This window comes from Parasteatoda tepidariorum, chromosome 10 (assembly GCF_982258835.1).
Source record: "Parasteatoda tepidariorum strain Cologne lab strain chromosome 10, Ptep-v5.0, whole genome shotgun sequence".
In the NCBI taxonomy this organism is placed as follows: Eukaryota; Metazoa; Arthropoda; class Arachnida; order Araneae; family Theridiidae; genus Parasteatoda; species Parasteatoda tepidariorum.
The window spans coordinates 30,380,882-30,396,303 of NC_141764.1; the positions used below are offsets into that span (position 1 = coordinate 30,380,882).

The 15,422-nt window shown below is 29.1% G+C and overlaps 1 protein-coding gene across 2 annotated transcripts in view; it reads right to left on the reverse strand.

The window, feature by feature from the left end:
- Window positions 1-400: 400 nt before the first annotated feature.
- Window positions 401-15,422, reverse strand: part of LOC107438034 (cell adhesion molecule Dscam1) — a 105,233-nt gene continuing 90,211 nt past the window's right edge. For both annotated transcript variants that reach the window (XM_071184467.2, XM_016050192.4), the window contains exons 20-27: window positions 13,487-13,780; window positions 11,861-12,031; window positions 8,901-9,121; window positions 5,738-5,801; window positions 4,958-5,060; window positions 2,938-3,047; window positions 1,394-1,494; window positions 401-563 (exon numbers count right to left, since the gene is read on the reverse strand). In XM_071184467.2, coding sequence (XP_071040568.2) covers window positions 1,418-1,494; window positions 2,938-3,047; window positions 4,958-5,060; window positions 5,738-5,801; window positions 8,901-9,121; window positions 11,861-12,031; window positions 13,487-13,780 — 1,040 coding nt within the window. In that variant the 3' untranslated portion in view covers window positions 401-563; window positions 1,394-1,417. The remainder of the gene's footprint in view (window positions 564-1,393; window positions 1,495-2,937; window positions 3,048-4,957; window positions 5,061-5,737; window positions 5,802-8,900; window positions 9,122-11,860; window positions 12,032-13,486; window positions 13,781-15,422) is intronic.

Genomic DNA, 15,422 nt, shown 5'->3' on the forward strand with positions numbered 1-15,422 from the left:
GACCCATACGTTCATTCCTTTAGCCACAAACCGTAATTTTGACCTGAAATAGAGAATGATCAATCTCCAATTCAGTACTCCGAGAGGTATAATTTGTTATAGAAACAAGGAGGATTGTGTGACCCGACATAATTAACGTGCACCAGTTACCACTTATTACATGGGGAGTCTTTGGTCGGCTGGATTCGAATTCCTGATCTCCCAAACGTGAGTATAGCGCCCTACCAACCAGGCTATCCCGGCCCTGTTAGCTATACTGTTACCTACATATGTAAGCTTATGCATTCATTCATACCATTCATGTATGCATGCTTTACCTATTACATGTAAACGTAAAGTGCATGCAACATGTAAAAAAAAATTCTCATTTTTTATTAAATGAAATCAAAGAAGCAATATAAAGGGATTAACAACAAGTTTTATTCAGAAAAATATTTTCACAAATAAATTTTCACAATTTTTTTGAAGGAAACATTGTAAATCAGGAAATCACAGGTAGAATTTTTCGCTCATAGCACCGGTCATACTGGTTTTCCTTCTTCCTCATATAAAAATAAGCTCATCTGAAAAGGAAACCTAAACGATTAGTTGTCCTATCTAAGCATGAAATCAATTTTTAAGTTTCTCAAGAACATTCCCCAATTAAAAAAAAAAGCTTTTTTTTTTTCAATGAATGAGTTTAATGAAAGGTTGGTTTGTTATCCATTGATCTAATTAGATGACCAAAGTTTTCAAATTAACCATACTATACATCATATACATCAAGACCATTCCGAATTGGAATCTGGAACTTTACGGCATTTTTGTCTAAAACCAATTATGTTTAATCGTAATTTCTTGTAATAAATTCATCGTGTTATTTAAGCTTACATTTCTTTTATGGTCAAGTTAAACGAAAAACTGTGTATGAAAAAATTATGCTTAAACAGTTTAATCATAATTTAAAGCACTAATTAGAGTAAAATTTTGAGCATTTTATTTGAGTAAATTTATTCGTGGAATTGAGTAAGTATGTATGGTTCGTATATGTATGGTTAAAAGCTTTGTCCACATTAATCTTCGATCACTGATGTTTTTTGTTCTACTGACTAATTTGATCTATTTTTCAGTAATTTTTCTTTTAATAAGTCATTCTAAATTGTTTAGTTGAAAAGGGAACTAATTTCAGTTATAGGCAATTTCAATTTATAGTATTACAGCAGGCATTTTATTAAGAATGTGCACTAAAAGTATTGTAGGCAAATTCGACAATCGTCATAAGCCTTTTCCTTTCCAAACACTGTCGAGTCTATTGTATTTGTTCACTTTCGTCAAATTGATAATAAAGAAAATCTATTTTGCATGCAGTTTTGGTTTGAAAAGTGAAAGAAAAATACAATTCTTCTATACAAACCTTTTAAAATTTTAAAGCGTAGCTTTAAGTCAGAACTACCCTCTCTCTATCGGAAGACCAACGCTTACCTTCTTCATATTGGCTACTCTGAAAATTTTTCCCTGCAACAAAAATGTCAGATACATGATTTAAAACAAAAGTTTGGAATAAATAGTTTAAATAAGTTTGACTTGATTATTTAATTTTTTCTTTAAGTATTATTGCTTTTTTCGCATTTCGACTTACACCTACAAATTATAAGAACTTTCGTTTACTGCATCATTTTAAAGTATAAATCTTTCTATGTATTAAAAGTATGATATAATGTTAAAACATATAGTGCTCCTGGAACCATACTATCATTAAGCAACCATATTTTGATGTTAAGTTAACCCATAATATATTAAGGTTTATTTTAACTTGGTGTTTTAAGAACAATAATCGACGCGATACTATGGTGTAACTAGAATGAAAACGCGGTTCTTTCTAAAAGTTGCAGAAAACTTTCAAAATATTACTGTTCAATGTGCAGGTATTATGGCTTAATATTGAGCCGAACTTTATTTGTCTTGAAACATTACGTTTCAGGTTAATGAAAAAAATTTAATAAGTTCATGCCGAGTTGTAACTAAGGAGAAACGCATAATTTAGAGAAATAACAACAAGCGTTGCCATATATTAAACGCTTTATAAGTAACAAAATCATTTATAAAGACCGTTTTTTATTTTATTTTAACCTTTTAACGATAAACATTACGAATCTTTTTCCTGTATACTTAGTTTCTATTACATTATTCAGAGTAGTTTCAAGAAAAGATCCATGATAAGATATAACTAAAGTAACAAAAATATTGCATATTGCAAATACATGATAGGTGAGCATTGCGCTAAACAAATGAACCATTTTATTTTTTTAAACCCAAAACCCCTATTTTCATGACAGATTTAGGCTTTCCAGAAAAGTACCTCAATTTGACAGGCAGGTATTTTCATTTTGGTTTGTAGGTGGCACTGCAGTCGCAAAATGAAGATGACGTAAAAATCAGTGAAAATAGAGATATCTCGGAAAATATTCGTTAAATAACAACAACAAAATATATATGCTTATATATCGGAAAATATTTTGAATAAAACTAAACATCCTTTCACAATCTGAATAGAAGCACTTTTTCCTGAAATATCTAAATCAGAAATAAAATAAAAACTCCCTAGTTGAAATTTTAATATAACGACATTCGACTCCCAGGAAAAAAAAATTGGGGGGTCAAGTTCAGTATCATTAATAAATTGATTTTTTGAAATAACGGCACATATGTATTTTTTGATTTTTAGGCCCGTGTGTATTTTATGTAACATTTGATCATTTTTATACATTTTGAAAACCTTTAATAACTAATATTTTACTTATTTTTGTGAATATTACTAGCACCTTAAGAAACTATCTTACGTTCCCTAAATATGATATTTTTTTATTATTTTTTTTCGCCTTTCATTTTTTACTTTATATTTTAGTTTTTTTAGTTTTTTTTTACTTCAAAATTTACATTTAATGAAGGAGTACTTACAGAGACGGTCACATTCTGTTTCTGATTCACGAGCCTCTTCAAATATTCTATCCTTTGAAGTTAATATAAGATCATCTTCATTTTCATCATCAGATTCTATGCTTGATCTCCTGAGATTTCAAAGAAAAATATTTGAAAATATGAATTCTCGATTCTTTTTATTTTAAATTCATCTTAAAATATTTAAGTTCACATAGGAAAGTAAAAAAAAATCAAAAATTCAAATATCTTTTTCAGATGAAGATTGCTATTATGTGCCAAATTTATCTGTAGAGTAAAATAGACTTGACTGATTATGTACTTGATATATCATTCATGCACGCAACCTCAAAGGAATTTTCTTTTTAATATTTACATTTTTTGCATCATTTTGACAAAGGTTAGAAAGTAAATGTAAAGTCTTACCACTTTCGTTAAAAATATTTCTAATGAATGGGAGAAATTTCAAATTTTGTTTAAAAATCTTTATTATTCCTTTTCTTTTAAGCAGTTTCATGTCTTATTCGTTCAATTATTTATTAAATTAAGGATGCAAATTCGTAATTTTCTCGCTAGCTTTAAATTATTAAAACTGAATGATCAAATATATTTATTTTAAAAATTGTATTTATAATACTGAAAGGGAGAATTTGTGTTAGTACGTATGTGTTTCACTCTTTTAACTCTAAAACCATTCATGCTAGGGTACTACAATTCGGACAACGAGTGTGAAGGACAATGTTATTCTCTTTTCATAATTCTAAATTTCGTTATTAAAGGATAGCTAGAAAATAAATTTTTTCTATAGATTTAATATTAGGCATTGTAATAAATTAATATGTATACAATCTTTTTTCAAATATTTAACAATATCTGTTCATAAATGAACAGAGATTTTATTTTACTTTATACGAAGAGTCGTTATTCAGCTAGTCTATACTAAATATGATTTCACAGTTCAAAAAGAGTTTCAAATTGAATTTAAAGTGTTAGTAAGTGTCACATTTGTGAATATAAGGGAAGTAACATACGCGAAAATACACAACAAATAAGGAATAATGAAGTTTCTAGAAAATATAAGTTCAAGATAAATGCTTTTTAGAAATACCAAAATTTTCTAGTTTCCTTTGCCCAAGTCTTATAATCTCAAAAAACATATTCAATTTTTAAACGCACACTGTATAAATTTATAATTAATATAAGCGATATTGAGCATTTTTTAATCTATAAGGAACGAAAGTAATATTTTTTTCCTTCTTTTTACCCAACTACCTGCAAAACAGATGTATTTCTATTAATAAAATTTTTCAGATACACAATGTTCTATACTAGTTTATAATTACTATTGTTGTTTATACTTACTATTTAATTTATACCATATGCATATACTTGCATGCACAATAGGTTGCATGCGTCTGTTTCAATAGTTTCAATAAATTATTATATATGCATAAAAATATAGGTCCATTCTCAATTTTCTCCATGCTTTTTTCAGTTTAGTTTAAAAAGTTTTTTTTTATTTTCGATTCTATGTATCTATTCTATGTAATTTTTTTTTATTTTCTATTCTATTTTTGTATTTCTATTTTTAATCGCGTGGACAAGATATTTCCTCACGGCGATGAATATATGTTTATTTCAGTGATTTTTGAACTTATCTAATTTTTGTTATATTCACTAAAGTTTGCTTGTTTGTTGTCTTAATTTTTAGTGATAATCGTAATTATAATATAAACATTTGAAAAGTATGAGAGGGACCGGAAAACAATGTCGTTTTGGCGCATTAAATATTCGTTAGTCTTAAAGACCAAATCATTTTTTTTTTCTATCCATTTCAATTAATTTTCTATCCGGCATTGATAGGTTGCTGCTAACGAGGATGAATACATTACTGATTAAAAATAAAATCCTGATAATAAATATCAAATGAACCGAAACGACATTACTTTCCCGTCCCCCTAATATTAAGAAAGGTAAAAGCAGAGGTAATATGCTAGATTAAGCATTTTTACTTCTTTAATTTTTTAGATGTTGTATTTACCTGTATCCATTCTCTCTGGATGATCTGTTGCAATCCTGTTTTCTTCTTCCTAAGTCAGGGACTTCATAGATTGCTTGTTCTTGATGTATAAGTAATTGGTGTCCTGAAATCATGAAAAAAAAAAACAGATATTTAGGTAAACATGGCAAATCGCATTGCATAGTTAGAAAAAAGCCAATTTTTTAAATTGGTATTACTTTTTGAAATTATTAAATAAAATAATAATATTATTTCATCTGCAAATCAGATTTAGTGTAAGCCAGCATAGGCAAATTTTATTTGCTGTAAGACCTGGAATATGAATATTTAGATATCGTTAAACGTAAATTACAAAATGGAAAACTTATTCAATAATTCATTTATAAGGAAAATCAATTAGCTTCGATTTAGAACTAAGAGGTGAACTAGCTCATAAAAATGGCTACAATTATTATTAAATTTAATTTTAAATTAAACGAAATTAAATTTACTCAACATTGAGAATTCTATTGATATTTTTTAAAACGACTTCAATCCCAGCAACTATTAAAAAGGATAAGTCCCCCTAAAAACACAATATTTTTCCTAATTTAATATTTATACGGCACTCATAAAATTTCTAAAATCGACCATTCAGTACATTTCTTAGGCTATCTATAGAATTACTAATCATGTTGTATGGCATTTATTCTCATGTTTCGCACTTTGCGAAAGAACACCAGGCAATCTATAAATGTAAGTTATTTCATGCATAGGCTGTAAAATGTACATCAATATTTCGTCATGATTTCTTATGCTTACCTGTACGATGATATGCAGGTAAATAAACAATAGAGGACTGATAACTACTTTCAAACTTTTCTTCCTGTAAGAAAAAAAAATCCAACTATAATTAAAAAGACATTTGAATTTGTGATTTAAGCTTAATAATGCCTAAATCGTTTATCAATTATCGCAAAAGAAATGTTTCGCTTAAAGATTTCAGTTTTAAAACACGTTGGTTCAATTTCGAGAAATTTTAGAGTATAAATAATTATCTTCAAATTTATTTCATAATTTTTTTATGATTTTAATGACGTACGTAATTTTTCCATGCCATTCAAGATTAAAAATAGTATTCTAGATCCAGGAAGTTGAGTTTGGTTTCAATAAGTAAAATAAGTTCCTTAAAAAACAGTTTCTGGATTTTCTTTTTGATTTTTTTGTAATAAGGGAAAAAAAGTGCTTGAAGAGTGAGGTATGTGAGTTACCTCACTCTATACCTCTCCTATTAATTCTATTAAAAGGGTATTTTACTCTAAATGTTAAATAATTTCTGATAATCAAAATTATTTTTTAAAATCTGTTTCAAATTTTTTAATTTAAAATAATTGTATATTTTTAATTAATTTAATAGCTCATTGTTTTAAATACTTAAAAAATTAATCATATTGAATCATTTATTAATTTAATATAATATTATATATCTCTTCTTATTAGTTTAATTGCTTATTCAATATTTTTAAATTTATTATATGCACTATTTCAATTAGATTTATTAATGATTTTTGTCCAAATTTCTGATACAATAATAAAATTAAAAAGGTCTTTATAGTTGGAATGATTTTATAAGATGAATTAGACTTTCCAAAATAGTTAAATTTATTTTAAATACTGTCAAATACTATTATTTCTGAAATGTATAACATAAAACTTTTCAAATGAGTTATCTTTAATTCTTCTACCTAATAGTTTAGAGTTTATTTAATTTAGCAACATTGTGAAAAATTTGCTTTTCTTCTTTTTATGACAAAATTCACTTACCCATAAAACTGCACATTTTACCTTGATTATTGCTCATTTTACAAAATTCCGTGACAATAAAACGTTAAGATTTCTGTTTCAACAAAATGAATTGCGTGCTTTACTTTTAGCTCACTACGTCCATTAAAAAACGAGAAATTTATCTATTTTGTCCAACGTCTATCAAACGCCTGCATATTTCGCTTTATTTCTTTTTCACTAACTTGCGTGTCTGTTCGAATTGTATTTCTGTTTCACGTCTTGTTGTAAGTTCCAGTCGTTGACACTTATTTTATTACCTACTTACATACTTTTTTATTTCATGTTCATTTTATGTCACTCCAGTGTTCAGTTTTATTTAGTTTTTTCCATTCAAAGTGCTGCACTCAAAATAATAAATAAATAAAAATGTATGAACATCACACAGAGAAAAAGTTCAGACAAAATTACCGTACTGTTGGTGAAAACATTTTTGTTTAAAAAACAATATTTTAAAGAATACAACAGGGTGCTTACTAGCGCAAAGCTCTATATTTTCAAAAACGAAGTTTATTGTCCATTCTTATAAAGTATTTAATTATTTTTTATTCATTACAGCAGGTTACGAAGGATCGATGAGAAAAGGTATGTGATTACAACCACAAAATTATTATTTTTACATTTATCTGAAACACGTGTTTAGATTATATGCTTGTTAAAAGTGTTTGTATGACACTGATAAATTTCAAATCAATGGTAAACAATTCGGTATTTTGAAATATTTTAAAGATCGTGCTATTGACGTAGCTTATCCTGAGAAGGATGTAGTAATCTAAAGCCATTTTCTCTGAAAGGGAGTTTATTGTACAGTCATAATATTTTTTTTTATTCATCATAGCAGATAAGCCCAATGATTGAAGTGAACGTGGAGACACATGTGGGATATGTCTCTTAATCAGTATTTTTTTTTTAATTTACGTAAAACCGCATATGTATTTAGTTTATAGTTACTCTTTCGACACGAGTTTTTCTAACATAAAGCAATTTAAAACCAACGGTAATTGAATTAGAAATAAAATTATGTTATGTACTAAAAAGCAAAAATAATGGAGGAAAAGTATTTACTCGTTTCGAAGGATCGCAAAAAACGACATACTCTTATTGGCATCAATCATTCTCACTAATGCAGAAAATAGGTATTAATGGTATTGCGGTACTATATGTTGTTCTAATAAGTACTTTACTAATAAAGATATTAAGCATTGGTATCATGGTACATAATGTAAATACTGTGGTAGCAAGATGCAACGGCTCCCGCTAGAATAAGTATCGGAAAAAATATTTTGATTGTGGTAAATATGGACAATAAGTTAGCTTTAAGCAATAGCATTATGCCTAGTAAATATATGAATTTTTATTTGTATGGGATGAACTTTAGAAATTGTGTTTAGTTTTATTTAGAAATAAAGTCTCCTGAAAAGGCAAAAAAAGTTACAAATAAATAATTTTTTATGTTTATCTATTTTCTTGGTATATGCCTCACAGTTTTTTGCATGATGAGTTGATGAATACCAATTTAGTGATGATTATTTAATTTTTTACTATGTGTAAGGAATGGGTAGTCAACTAGTGAAGAAATGATTTACAACTTTTTTGGTTAGTTACATTAGTTAAATAATTAGAATTATTTTAAAACTAACTCATTTGAGACAATATTCGATGGAGAGCCGCAGTGGCTCAGGGGATAGAGCCTTTTAATGTGGTGAACTGGGTTCGATTTCCGGTGATGGCTGGTTCATACGAAGTAAGTCCGTACCCGGATCGCACCGACTACAGAACTGACGTAAAATATCCTTAGTGATAGACGGATCATGAGTCAGATTCCCCTTGCCATCAAGGTAATTGTGGGAAGTTTTCGTGGTTATCCTCTCCATGTAACCCAAATGAGGGTTTGTCCCATCAAAAAATCCTCCACGAAGGTAAACTTCTCCCAATACTTGATCCAATTCTCCTGACTTCTGGATTGGGTTCAAAATTACAAGGCTACCAAGTTGAACATTAATAGTCATAAACCAAAAATAGGGTTGACTGCTCAACGACAGTTATAAAATAAAATAAAATATTCGATAGACCGAAATGTTCTGTATTAAATTAAATGAAATAGATATAACTTTAAATTACTGTGATAATACTGCATACCTACCCTTCTTTGAAGATACGGTACATCGTATGAATATCCACATTTATTACTGCCAATCGTCCCCGTATTCTGTTGATGATTTGACTGAAAGCATTGCTCTCGGTTATAACCAGCAGTGTTGCTTGTCGCATATGGGGACGGATAATAAGTTGGTTCTTGGCTGCTGTCGTATGTCACGGATAGTGGCATGCTGTCAGGTTTTGAAGGGTCTCTTGAACTAGTTCCTGCCAATGGAAAAATCATTGTATAAATCATAGTTTTCGAAAAAATTGAAGTAAAAGAGACCGAAAAATAATGGTGAGTTTCCACATGTACGTTTCCACTATTTGGCTGAAGATTGATGGCTTCACATGCAATGTTTAATTTTTGCATTAAGATTGCACTGGAAATAATTTTGAAAAGAAATGTCTGAACAAAACTTTATTCCGAAAAAACTATAATGTCATAATAATATGAATTTGTTGAAACAAAACAAAATTTTAACAAAAATAATCAGCAAAGATGATTTTACCTTTATTAAACATTAAAAATAAGAGACTTTTAAGAGTTTTGGGCATGCATGGATGATGTTTCATTTCATTTTTCTATTCAGACAACGGCTCATAGTGTGAATGAATGAGCTTTAATATTTCATTTTTATTATCTTTATTTTGAGCCCTATGAGCCAAAATGTTCAATAAGAATAAAAAAGAAACATCATCTAGAGTTACAAAAACGTATCGTAAATTATACAAACGGACGGGGTGTAATAATTTAAATCCACTATAGGAAACACCCAAAGGTTGAGAACAAATATTAACTACTGCTAGTTTTGAATTCTAATGCTATGTGCGCTAAATATTCACTACTTGTGCGAGATGCCTAACTTTTGTTAACTTTAGATAGTTAACCTTAAGTAATAAATTTAGGAAAATAGTATAGTTGAAATCGTTTAGTTATTTAGACTATCCGTTATGTCATGAAAATATTATACATAATTTCCAAAGCCCAGCACATATTAGCAACTTTACGCCATCGTGGTATTTAAAGGGAGGTATTGTTGATCTATTTTTTGAAAGCACCATATAAGCGAAGTTTATAAAAATATTAAAAGACTGTTTTATAAAAACATTAAAAAATACTTCAAACTATTTTAATATTTTTTTTTAATAAATATGAATACTTTTTAAATTGTCGATTCGAAATAAATCGGTTGAAACAATCTGTGACACCGAATAGAAAATACGGTTAAAACAATAGCAAGGTTTCGATCGATACATACGGGATCTTCATCAAAACACTGCGCGCCATTTTCTTTAAATATTTCACTCAGTAAATTATACTTCTCTAGAGCTGTCGATTGTTAAGGGATAAACCAATTCAAATTTAATTCTCTTAATCGTTCTTTTTCAAACATCTGGCAAGCATTTGAAATGAACAGGGGTTACATTAGATAGGCTTTCACGTTCAATATTTTCCCTTTTCTGTTTGAAAACATAACATTTAAATCAAATACCGAAAACTTTTGCAATAATTTATATTAATTCTTTTCACAAGGCACTCGAACTTTTACAGAAAATTAAATTTTCAACTGTTGTTTAAAATTTAAGGATACGTCTGTGTTATTTCTCCACATGTCTGATAATTTCATTCTTTCAATTACTATTAATTTATATTGAAAATTCTTACTCACCAATAAAAAAAAATGTTTTACATTATACGAAACTGCTAATTAGTGGCATATATGTTATATATCACGAAAATAGTTCGAGATATATATCGACAAACACGAAATATTGATGATCTATTTAGGGAACTAGGCTTATGACCTAGACGAATGAGACTAATTTTTTTTTGATTAATCTTGCTCTCTACATTTTAAGGTCATGGAACTTTGCTTATCATTGAAATGTGTGTTACTATTTATCTACTTTAATAGGTTTACTAAAAATGCCGCTTAACGAGCCCCTTTATACGTGGAAATCAAGTAAAGTGACTAACCTACACTGTTAGAAATTTCTCGGAAAAAAATGGTTAAATAACAAGTTATTGAATGGTTTTTTACCATATTTAATCAAAACGGTAAAATAACAGAAAATAAAATGGTAATCAAACTGATAATTGTGAGAAAAACTGTTTATTTACTGCTTTCACCTAATACGGTTAAACAACCAGAATTTTATCGCACTAACTAGAACCACCTAATGAAGCTACTTAGTTCTTTGCAATTGCGTGCATATCATAGCTGGGCAGGCTTATCTGTCAATCTCATGACCGGCAGAACTGGAGTTCGAGTCCTAGTGTTGACACCACAGTATTTGCCCCATTCCCTTCAACATATGAAGAATTTCCAGTGTCCGGCACTCTCCAATGCCCATTACCTTACGAAAAGCGGAGCTCCTATGTCTAGTTAAATAATTAGCATTTCTTTACATTTTTGAAAAGTGCTAGTTGTAAATGGTTGAAAAACCGTATAGTTTTGTATTCATGGTTTTATAACCATACTTTTTGAAAATGGTTTCAAAACCATAAAGGAAAAAAAATGTTCTTTACCTTAAACTTTACGGTTAATAAGATGGACAGATAGCTTCCAGTTATTTTACCATAATTTTAGAATGAAAATTTTAACAGTGACAAATTTAGAATGAAATTTTACAAAAAATTTTAGAATGAAATTTTACAAAAAATGCATAGGTGATGCATTTTTTGTAAATTTAAGAATTAAAATTTTTTATTTTACTAATGCTGAATAAAGGGAAATATATGACATGTTTTAAACAAACCAATATCATTCTATTTATTAATATCTCCAAAGAAAGGTAAAATTTTGTGTTAAAACTTTATTCACTCTAGAAGAAGGTGAAAAAAATTATTATTTTTTTTACTAAATCGTTCTTTTTCGTATGTGCGATTATGTATAACACCCACACAACAACTATAATTTTATTTCAATTCAATCTGAATTAAATTGTGAACAAACCTACCATCAGGAGTTCGCGGAGTTCTGCCGGATGTTCTGCGCCTGGTGATGATGCAGACCACGCAAAGGACAGCAACAAGAACAATGGTCGAGCTGATTACGGGAACTGTAATCGTTAAATGGCGGTAGAATGAACCATTTACATCACTCATTTCTGAAGGACGGGGTGGATATTCTAGAACAAAATAAACTTTTGTACCATAAATATTTCCCGTTTGAAATGATAAATGGCTACTTTAAATTAAGAGTGCATGTCAAATAATTATTTAAATATGAAATCACCCTTGGAATTATTAACGTGATAAAAATAATTTGAAATTACTATGCTCGGATATTGTACTAATGGAACAATCATTCAAAGTAAATTATAAGTAACAGAGTTAGGCTACTACACTTTTCTACTTTTAATTTATATATTTACGTAGAGTAACTAAGTGTCTTTAGTTCTAAATTAACAATACATTTAATTTAATTTTCGATCCAAATTTACTTTGGAATATTAATTTCGCAGCATATTAGTAATTCTTTACATAAATGATTTAAATGTAATTTGTCAATAAATTGAGTGAATTAAATCCATTATTCAAAGTATCGAGGAGAAAAAAAAACATAAAAATACTAAATATTAGCAATGGACAAGACTTTCAGGTATTGTACCACACAAGGGTTATTTATGCGTCATGTTTTTCTTAACATATTATTATTTCAACATTTCTAACATAACTGCAGACTTTAACCGACTAGAATTAGTAGAATTTTATTTCAATCGACTTAAAGGAGAAAACGTTGGAAATTCTTTGGGATTGTACCGACTAGGATTAGTGAGATTTTATTTCAACCGGTTAAATGAGGAAATGTTTGAAAGTCTACGGGATTGTACTGACTTAGATTAGTGAGATTTTATTTCAACCGGTTAAATGAGGAAATGTTTGAAAACCTACGGGATTGTACCGACTAGGATTAGTGAGATTTTATTTCAACAGTTTAAATGAGGAAATGTGTGAAAATCTACGGGATTGTACCGACTAGGATTAGTGAGATTTTATTTCAACGGGTTAAATGAGGAAATGTTTGAAAATCTACGGGATTGTGCCGACTAGGATTAATGAGATTTTAAATCAACCAGTTAAATGAGGAAGTGTTTAAAAATCAACGGGATTGTACCTACTGGGATAAGAGAGATTTTATTTCAACCGGTTAAAAGTGAAAACGTTTGAAATTTTTCAGGATTGTACCGACTAGGATTAGTGAGATTTTATTTCAACCGGTTAAATGAGGAAATGTTTGAAAACCTACGGCATTGTACCGACTAGGATTAGTGAGATTTTATTTCAACAGTTTAAATGAGGAAATGTGTGAAAATCTACGGGATTGTACCGACTAAGATTAGTGAGATTTTATTTCAACCGGTTAAATGAGGAAACGCTTGAAATTCTACGCGATTGTACCAACCAGGATTATTGAGATCTTATTTCATCCAGTAAAATGAGGAATTATTCGAAATTCTTCGGGACTCTCTGCCGACAAGTAATCCCCTCATTAACTTGTTACTCCTAGGTTTATCTTAAACCATAACAATATCCATAACATATTTTTAATACCCACTTAATTTATATCATATCTAACTTACCTCCAGTTAATGTCAAAGTAGCAAAAACATATTCCGCATCGGTAGCCCCAGCGTCATTACGAGCGGTCATTAGGATCGAATACCAAGTTCCAGGATTAAGATCTGTGATGGTTATAGTCTGCTGCTCTGGTATTATATTATTGCTGACCAAAGTCCATTCCTGATGACCAGCAGCTTTGTACTGGATTATGAAAAATGTTATTGGACATCCTCCATTGTGCCAACTATTTAAATTTACAGTTACAGTCGTTTTGTTGACAGACAGTAGCATTCTTTTATCTGGAGCTATAGGAGCTGTCAAGAAAAAAATTAAAAACATCCATTTAATACAGAAAGTGTAATTTTAGATGGAGAAAATATTTTAACACTTTATTTTTGCAGCTTTAAAATGCATTTTGCGTTAAATTTTTCTTATAAGATGTGTATAAAAATTAAAGCAGCGTTACATTAAGTACCTAAAACATTTACGCTTAACTTATAAATCACTTTTAATTATTTGAGTATAAGTTTATAAATGCATCATGGGTAGTAGTAATAAAAATTTGCAAACATATGTTTCTCTTTTTTATATTAATTAAATATTATCTAAAGCACTTTTTCTAGTATTTTATGTTTGGCCAAAAAATGTTCACGTATTTATTTCGTATGTTGTAAAATAAATGTTCTATCCATTAAATTTATTGTTCTCCATAATTTCAGTACGGAATAAAATCTTATGGCAAAATATAATACGTCTCTCCAAACTTCTTAACTAAAAAAGCAGCATAATAATTACTGAACAAAACTCATTTATCATAGGTCTTATCTTCATTTTCTTCTCATTATATTAGTTACTCGAAAACCTTTTCAGTCCTGCGTTTAGAACTGTAATAACAATTTTATAGCCTTTTTGTAAAGGAAATGCTTTTTTCGCAGATATTAAAAATGCAACATTTAGATCGATAAATGAATGCTGAAAGCAAAAAACAGTCATTGTCTAGTATTTTATTGGAAAGCTATTTCTAGAGTCTTTTTCAGTGTCTTGTTAAGAAAAACATTACATTCTTTTTACTAAATTAGCTCAGATTTTTTTCCCCTTTATTCTTAGCTTTTTCGTCTAGAACATAATAGTTCTTTCAGTTTTATGTTTAATGGGGAGTTCGCTGTTTTATACCCTAGAAATAGTCAACGATTTATAACAGTTATATTTCATTGTATTTTTATTTTTTCTTAGAAGTATTTCCTGATTCTCAGAAATAAAACTCTCACTTTTAAAGATTTAGTGATCTTTGAGCTATATTTTGTTAATTTTGAGAATTATTTTGTCATGAAATCACGTGGTTTGTGACACAACGGAAACTCTAAAATGTATAACGAAAATGTTCCCTTGACCCGTAACCTCATTGTAGTGCATTGTGGGAAAATGTTTACAAGAATGACGAAGATAAGATGAACACTAGAAAATAAAATGACGAAATAAGCCGGCAGGCCTATGTGATGATCATATTGATCACGTACCAGGAATATCCCGAGTTAATATTGCGCTTGGAGCTTGAGGGTTATTTAAATCGCTGGTTCTATTTGATTTTCTTGTGTTAAGCTATATGGATTAAAGGGGACATTAATCCAGCTATATGGTGCCTTCGATAAAGTAAATTCTAGAAACGTTAGACTAGAAAGAATTAGGCACTAGAGGTGTTAAGTGTTTTTCTCGAAAAAGTGAAGTTAGTAATTCCGTTACTTTGTCGACATGTTCGCTCCGAGCATATACCGCGAAATGGTTTCGTCAAAGAAGGTTTCTTGAAATTTGAGAATCTATTTCTTGCAGGGCACACATGAATCTTTGGACATAAATATTTCGTTTTTGCATAAAAATACTTAATTTTGAAAATTCTTAATAAAATATAGTAGAAAGTAAAATTTATAATAAAAAAGTTCAAGAAAAGCATGAAGAAGA